This window comes from Oculina patagonica, chromosome 13 (assembly GCF_052425735.1).
Source record: "Oculina patagonica isolate OP01 chromosome 13, crgOcupat, whole genome shotgun sequence".
In the NCBI taxonomy this organism is placed as follows: domain Eukaryota; kingdom Metazoa; phylum Cnidaria; class Anthozoa; order Scleractinia; family Oculinidae; genus Oculina; species Oculina patagonica.
In genome coordinates, this window is record NC_135770.1 from 30,539,976 (window position 1) to 30,547,927 (window position 7,952).

At 38.1% G+C, this 7,952-nt stretch overlaps 1 protein-coding gene across 1 annotated transcript; it reads right to left on the reverse strand.

The window, feature by feature from the left end:
* Positions 1-2,733: 2,733 nt before the first annotated feature.
* Positions 2,734-7,495, reverse strand: LOC144636090 (cytochrome c oxidase subunit 7A2-like, mitochondrial). Its single transcript, XM_078495233.1, has 3 exons — positions 7,386-7,495; positions 7,161-7,274; positions 2,734-3,132 (listed from the first exon to the last, which is right to left on the reverse strand). The coding sequence occupies exons 1-3, from the start codon at positions 7,455-7,457 to the stop codon at positions 2,980-2,982; spliced, it is 339 nt and encodes a 112-aa protein (XP_078351359.1). The 5' UTR covers positions 7,458-7,495; the 3' UTR covers positions 2,734-2,979.
* Positions 7,496-7,952: the final 457 nt, after the last annotated feature.

Below are 7,952 nucleotides of genomic sequence, written 5' to 3' on the forward strand. Positions count from 1 at the left end.
CTGTCTGTATTCTTTTTCTGCTGTTATCGGAGTCCTATAACTGTTCAACGGCTACATGCTGGAATGTACTTTGAATTTAAGTCAAGCTTAAGCCTACTTTCGGCTGCTTGGAAAAATCGCTTTTGATAAGGTGTCGGAAACAAGTCGCGTGACAATTATAAGTACAAACATTATCCGCCTGACAGAAATAGCAACGATCAATTAGTATGCATATGAATCAAGATGGACGCTTAATTACCGTGATAGTGATCGGAATGGATACCATTAAGGCATCGATTTCAAAACTTTGTTTTTAAGCATGTAATCTTATATATATATATATATTTAGTTGGATTTTGAGGCTTTCGCGTGAGAACCTTTTGTAGTTGGAATAAACCTTTGTTTTTATCTTTAACTGTGAAATCGTGAAGTTCAGCGCAAGCATTCACGACAAAGGTTTCTGAATTGACAAGTGAATCAAGAGTTTCGTATAGAGCGGTTTTCACTTGAGTGTCGAAAGTTAATTGCGTTTGCTTTGGTTTTGCATTACTACGCTTAGTGATTGGCTTAAAAATCTCGCGCCACTTTCTCAGCCAATCAGGAGTAAAACCAAAACCAATCGTGACTCGCACGCGCACGTTTTCCCGCGCTTTGTGCCAGCTACATGTATTTGCTTCGAGTTTTGATTGGTTTACTGGATTGTCTGTGTCCTTTGTGATTGGCCAAAGTAATTACTTTGGTTTTGGTTTTACGACACTCAATTGAAAACTGCTCTATCGTGTTGTGAATGTCACAACTTTTATCGAGCGACAAAAGTAGCTTTAGTTTTAGTTCAAATTTTAGGGGTGAGGAGTCTAAATGTTTCTTTATGTTAGATGCACGCTTTTGAATTTTCGATATCTTTACAAGCAATAAATAGACGTGAAAAGCGGTCTATTTTCAAATAAATTAAACTCTGAAAAGAGTCACGAGACACTAAGCCCAGAGGGCTTTTGATTCTCGAACCTGCCGACAACTCTATCACTGGATTTGTTTCACTCAGTCAATTTATCCCGATGTCTCGAACTCTAGATTTCTCGAACCAATTTTCGTTGCCCCTTGGGGATTCGAGAAATAGGAATTCCACTCAGTTTAATGATGCAATATCGCAAAAAAAAAAAAACGCACTTGGACTTAGCGCGAACTCGAATGATGCACCAGAATAGCATAAGCATCTTGGCATAACGGTCCACTTTGCCCAATTATGAAACATTTAAATCGAGTTGAGGCCCGGCCTGTAAAGGGTGGTTGAGGGCAGTTATTCTTTATCCCAAGAATTACCAAAGCTGTTATCCCTATTATTTTGATTTTAACTATCCCTAACATGAGTTATACATGTACCTTGTCCCTATAATTATTTAAACATTTGTCCCTTATCCCTAGAATAATTTTGTGAGTTATCCCTTTATATCCCGAAAACCCCTAACAGGGCCTCAGAGTTTGTTACAATCCTCTGTTCCTGGAAATGATCAAAACTGGTGTAAGCGTTGTTATGTTTATCGCATCCCTTTCAAGGGTGTCTCCAGTCTAAAGGACGCATCCTATCTGCAAGCCACTATTAAATTTAGCGATTTTCCGTTTTTTTTTTTTTAAAAACAAACCGATTTCGTTTTAACCAGTTTTTGATGAACATGTAGCTAAGATGGAAATAAACGTTCAAATTGAACTAACATTTGCACTGCTAGAAAGAACAAAGTTAATTATTAATGCCAGAAAATGGGTCCAGCATCCATCTAAAGTCGACTATGATGAATTTAGGTTTCCTTTGAGGTGGGGGAATTAAATTAAACGAGTATTAACAAGTTGGCCGAGACAAATTTTAGGGAGTACTTACTTCAGTGATTTTTGAACAACTCGCTAAAATAAGTAGCTGTTAAAGGTATATAAAATTAAAACTAGAATTAAACCTCTTACTTCAGATGACTGCTTTTTACTTCTATCAATTTTTATTTTTTTTGCTATTCTATGCCATTTTATTTTGCTATTTTATCAAGATTTATTTTATTTCTTTTGTATTATTTTGCTTTGTTTTATTTTGATTTTAATGTTAATTTTATAAAATGAAAATTAGAATTTTCATTTTCATTTTTTTTATTTTATTCTATTTTTGTTATTTTATTTTATTGCTTTTTATATTCACCTTAATCAGGAAAAACCATCTCACCTCCTCGGCTATTCCAGCTCATCCAAATCAAGATGGGCAGGTTTTTCATTCTGAACACAGATCCTAGCAATCTCGTCCCCAGAGGCCGCGTTCCTTCTGGTCTGCGCCAGGGATCGGGACACCTGGGCTAATTTGAAAGCCTGCCACAAAAGCGACCAAACCCGATTGGCTGTTGAAAACTAGTTTGTTTCAACACAATCTCCGGCGCACATGCACAATCAAACCAGAACCAGGATTTCCTGGTTCAGTTTTGGATTAGCCCAGAGCTGTTGAGCTTCCTGACTGCTGGTCAAGGGGAACGCAGGCCCTGGGAATGAGATTGACATCCTATCATCCAACTCCCCCAGCATGGCATCACTGATCAGGGCCACTATTAGTAAACTTGCTCTTCGTGAATTGTTGAGCATGTTGTGTGTTTATAAAAACTCAACAATGCACATGGATGCGGAACTGTTTGTACTCACTTATAAAATGTAAGGCGTACAAAGGGAAATTTGTATGTTGCCCGAAATTTTAACACCAGGGCTAAAAATTAATGAAGAGGCAATACCTGCACTATAAAAGCACTTTTATTAATTATTATTAACACCTGAAAATGGTTTTTACTTTAAAGTCAAGTATTCCTTTAAAAATTTGCAATCCACTTAATTTACAGTTAGAGTGATAACAAAAAATTAGTGTGACTACTGAAAATGAAATTCACTACAATTAACTTGAAATTAACTCAAAAATCAAACAAGACAGCCTGAAGCACACTCAGATAACTTCAAATGATTGAAATAGTAGTGAGTCCTTCACTATGATCTCTCCTTCTTCTTCATTTTTCCAGTGGCCATCATGTAGTAGAAGTAGGTGGCAAAGCCCATTCCAACAGCAACAGTGCCCATCAGGCCCCTGTAAACTAGCACATCCCTTGATCCTTGCAGCAAGTACACTGGGGCTTTAGTTTTCTGCAAAACACAAATTGAAGGGAAAGACAACTATTTAACAATAATTTTTAACAATTGACTAATTAACAATTGCTAATAATTATTATTTAACAATTATTGCCGTCTAATTATTAGACAGCAAGCTTCAGGTTTCTATTGGCTGATAGTTGGTGGGGGCGAAGCCCCTAGCAAACTATCAAAGTCGATAGAAACTGAGAGTGAGTCATCTAATTGTTTAAGCATAACCCACTGACCACTCTATTAACCACTGAATATCACTAAAATTGATTTATTGAAGGTTTTGGTTGATAAAATTCAGCAAAAAACTGAGCGCAAGCTCCCAGAGCCATCTTTCCATCAATAGAAGGTCAATGGGTTATGCTAACAGGAGTTATAGCTCACCACTACATTTTCTGATTCTGATTGGTTTACATTGATTAGTTACACAATAGTGTAGTGCTTTGGAATAATGTGGCCCTGTAGATGTTTAGATTTACATTATATCATAACTTTTTATCTTAGTTTATTTTATATCTTACAGTCGAAGCTCTCGTAAGCGGACACCCTCGGGACGCAAAAAAAGTGTCCGTAACTGGAGCTGGCCGCTTACGAGAATGGAAAGCGTAAGCGGCCATCTACACCTCTAGTGGCCGCTTATGAGAGCTTGCCCAGCTAACAATAACCAGACGGACGACAAAACAAGCACTGAAATGTGGTCCTGTAATTACTGCAAAATCATTGTCACAAACGGCGATGTGAATTTGATTGATAATAACAAGATACGGAGGTTGTTAGTAGGATTTTCTTTCGGGTGTCCGCTTACGGGAGCTTAAAAACAAAGAAAAAGTCTAAGTCGTAATCTCTGAAAGTGTCCGCGGCCGCTTACGGGAATGTCCGCTTACGAGAATGTAAAAATACAGAGTTTGTATGGGAGTTAAAATGGGGTTTCAAACAAGGTGGCCGTAAGTAGAGCTGTCTGCTTACGAGAGTGTCCGTTAAGAGAGCTTCGACTGTAGTCTCATATCTTAGTTTTTATATTAATTTGCATAGAAGAGCCAATATTGTTTTATGGAATGCAAATAAACCATTATTATTATTATTATCGTTATTGTAGTACATGCATACATGTAGCAACACAAAACTCAATAAATATTTCAGAGTTAATGGGTTTTTGGCAGTTGCTTCATTGTATAAGCAAGTGGAAAACAACATCAGTGTTTGTAAGCGGTAATGAAAAACACCTCATACAACAAACACATTTAATCGTCCATAAAACACCACCAAACGGTAACATGGTTAACTCTAAAACCGCACACAATCCTCAAAACAAACGACTCCCGAAAAACTTTAACTTGCACACGCGATAATTGTAAGCGCAATTGTGCTCACGACCTTAGGTACAAATTTAAAATGTCAGAGCGCTTGCACGCTTATCGTGCATCACACAAGTTCAGAAGTTTTCTTATAAACAATTGGGTGACAAAATCCACTTGATTAGTTGTCCATCAATTTCCAATATAACTGATACATGTAAGAATAACAAGACAATTTTTTTTTCACCGGTAAATGGGGAAAAATCTACAATGATAATCACGGCGTTACTGTGGTTGAGATACAATGCAAGTTGACTAGTTTATGTTAATTTGAACAACGTGATTTGATTAAAAAGTTACACCTGAAAAGGTGACTTTGTTTGCCTGTTTTGTACCTGTCTATAAAATTGAGCAATGGATATCAAATTGGACAGGATATATTGACTATTACCCGTCAGATTTTGTACCACATCATGCGTTTTGTCGAGCGAGCACATCTGAAAAATTATCAGTGGGGTATAAAGTCTGATACCCATCGTCCAATATTTTGTACCGCATGACGTGTTTTGTCCAATGAGCATGTACAAAATTAATTGATTTGTTATAATAATCAATACCAGTTGACTACTTATTGATACAGGGTTCTCATTAAGTTTTAAAGTAGACGGCTGAGAGCTAATAGTAGACGGCCGGTAAATCGAGTGCCGAAGGCACGAGCCCCTAGGGGGGTCTGGGGGCATGCCCCCCCAGGAAATTTTGAATATGTAGAGGCTCAGATATGCCATTTCGTGCACTTTGGCAACCACGTTCCTATCAACCAACGATTCCACGTTTGTTCGGGACTTTACGTTTGAAGCGGCACTGACCATCGATGATTCTACGTTTGAGTTTGTGGCTTCCATCATTTCAAGCAAGTTTTCCTCGTCAGTTCTTTTCTTTTTTATAAAAGCCAACATCGTTCTTTGTGCCATAGGCCGTTTCGTTGAGTTTGGGTCCATTTTAATGGCTTCTCGCTCGTTTAAGGAGGCTCACAATAGTTTTACGGTCGCCTGAGGCCTGGGACCAAACCTCGCGAATCACGCGCGTCACTCGCGAGATTTTTCAGCCACGAAAAAGAAAAACAAACATGGCGGCGCGTAAACTTTTTGTCGAAGTCTATTTTTGTCCAGTTTTCAGAGAAAATCGCGTTTTCACGACATTTTTAGCCGCAAAGAGTCTTTATTGTTACTATTAGCTGAAGAAAATAATGTTTGCCGACCAGTATACTTGGTGCCGAGGAGAAAATTTTATGTACGCGCTGCGATCGATCGTGTAGACCCCGGAGTGGACTTCCAACCAAACCTACGAAATTCCCGAAACTAAAGCATGCAATACACGTTTACTTCTCTATCTTTCCTTGGGCGGCTTTGTCTGTGGCTTTAGTTTACTTCATTTATTAGCGGCACTTCGATTTACAGGTCAACTTAATGACTGATAAATATGAAAGCAAGCAAGCGACTCTTCTAAGCAAATCGAGGGCATTGACCAGCGGACAACGTTTACGCATGCGAAAGACGGGATCTTGTAAAGGCCAGATTTTAAAACGCGCGTGGATCACGCGTGGCTTTTCTTGAAACGCGAAGTAATTTAACTGAAAAACAAGTCCGGTGACCCCACTTTTTTATTTCAAAATTAGGTAGTGTGGCCTGAGAGAAAACTACAGGTGAAATTTAAAAAAATTCTCTGGACCGGATTTTTAGCCAGTCAAAAATTACGGTTTTGAGTAATTACATAAAATCTGCTCCAGAGAATTTTTTTAAACTCTTTATAATTGCTCCCCTTTTTATGTAGAATTGGATAAGATTCAGAAAAATAGGGGTCACCGAGTTAATTTTTGCGCTATTACCGTTAGAAGCTCCATGATGGCTCCTATTTACACCCATATCCTGTTGCTATGGTAACAGGTGATGACGTCATATGATTATATTTCGGTTCACTGACGATCGAGCTAGTAGCTATTCCTAAGAAATTGTAAAAAGAAATGTTATTTTGTTTTATTGAATCCCTTAAATGTAAAAGTGCTAGAAAACCTTAAAACTATTGTGAGCCCCCTTAAGTAATATAACACAACTGGAACCACGACAGTCGAACCGAAGCCTCAACCTAACACAGATGCATGATGGGAGTGGATTGTGATCGCGGGCGCACGAACTGAAAAATATGGCGGCTCGCGGATCGGCGGATCGACTCGGAGGAAAACATTTATTAGCTGTATAAGCTACTCTTCAAATCCGAGGGTAAACAAAGTGATGATGATGATGATCAGGTGAAAAAGAGAGCGTTATCATTATCAGTGCTATGAAAGTACAAAATTTTATTGTGATATGTAAAAATATTTACGATAAAGCTGTCTTCATTATTTTTTTCGCACAAGGTTACTTTTTTATTCATATACACGGCTTTCTGTTTCACGGTAATGCTTAGTTAGTAAACCATATCATCAAAAAGTAGGCGGCTCAAAATTCGAAGTAGCCGGTTTTTTAGCCGGTTGCCGGCACTTAATGAGAACCCTGTTGATAGTGATTGGCACCATTATTATTGATATATATGTAAGAATTATAGGGTTATTATGTTTTGATAGGAAATATTGTATACATGTTAGGAAATAATAAGCTTTAATAATATTGTTTTGATATGTTGATCAAGTACAGTGGATGTGTAGTCAAGAATAAATGGTCTCAAAGGGTTAATTTTTACCTTGAAAATGTCCTGCCAGTGGCGAACTGAGCTTGGATATGCACCAGTAGACGAAGAAGACATTGGTGCTTCAAAAACTGGCCCTGCTTTTACCTCTTTTAAGCCTCCAAGTCCCTGGCGAAATCAACACGATATCAACATAAATGACAAAAATCACAAACAATGACTTCATCTGAAACCACTGTAATAATGTCAATTGTAAAAATAGTCATTAATATGTCCTACCTGAGGTTGATAAGCAGCAGAAGCTTCAGCAGGCACAACTCTGCCCGCAAAAGAACCAAGTTTGTAGAACATCAGCCAAGACAAGATGGCGTCCAACGGAACTTGAGCTCGCAAGGATGTCTGGGTAATGGTCTAGCTTCCTCATTTTATGCTATTTATTTTGTGTAACTAACACGAAAATTCTCGATAAAATGTGAAGAAGACGAAAGAAATACTTCAAGATATTTTTTTTAAAAGGACAACAAGAGAAATGTGGTGGCTGGCTATTTTTTTGTCACAAAGGAGTTGATGTCTTATTTTTTTTTTACTAGGATATTTTTCGGTTCAGTAGTTTAATTATTCTAGTCTTACATGGCAGAGATGGGCTGCTTCTTGTTCTATATAGCGGGAGAAATGAACTTTTATATGGCAGGGGTACACGCTCCTGGATATGAGGACGAAGCATCTTCTAACAAAAAGTGTCCAACACAAATGAGTTTAATGCATCAGTAAGGAAAGTGGAATTGCTCCTATTCAGGCGCCCGGCCTCCGCGCCCTGGCAAAAATGGACACACTATACACCGGATC

Excerpts from the sequence above, each read along its gene's own strand:
- LOC144636090 (XM_078495233.1), bottom strand. The coding sequence starts at position 7,457 with ATGTTCTACAAACTTGGTTCTTTTGCGGGCAGAGTTGTGCCTGCTGAA. Across the intron at positions 7,275-7,385 it reads CTGCTGCTTATCAACCTCAG|GGACTTGGAGGCTTAAAAGA; the intron begins GTAGGACATATT and ends TGATTTCGCCAG. Across the intron at positions 3,133-7,160 it reads ACTGGCAGGACATTTTCAAG|AAAACTAAAGCCCCAGTGTA; the intron begins GTAAAAATTAAC and ends TGTGTTTTGCAG.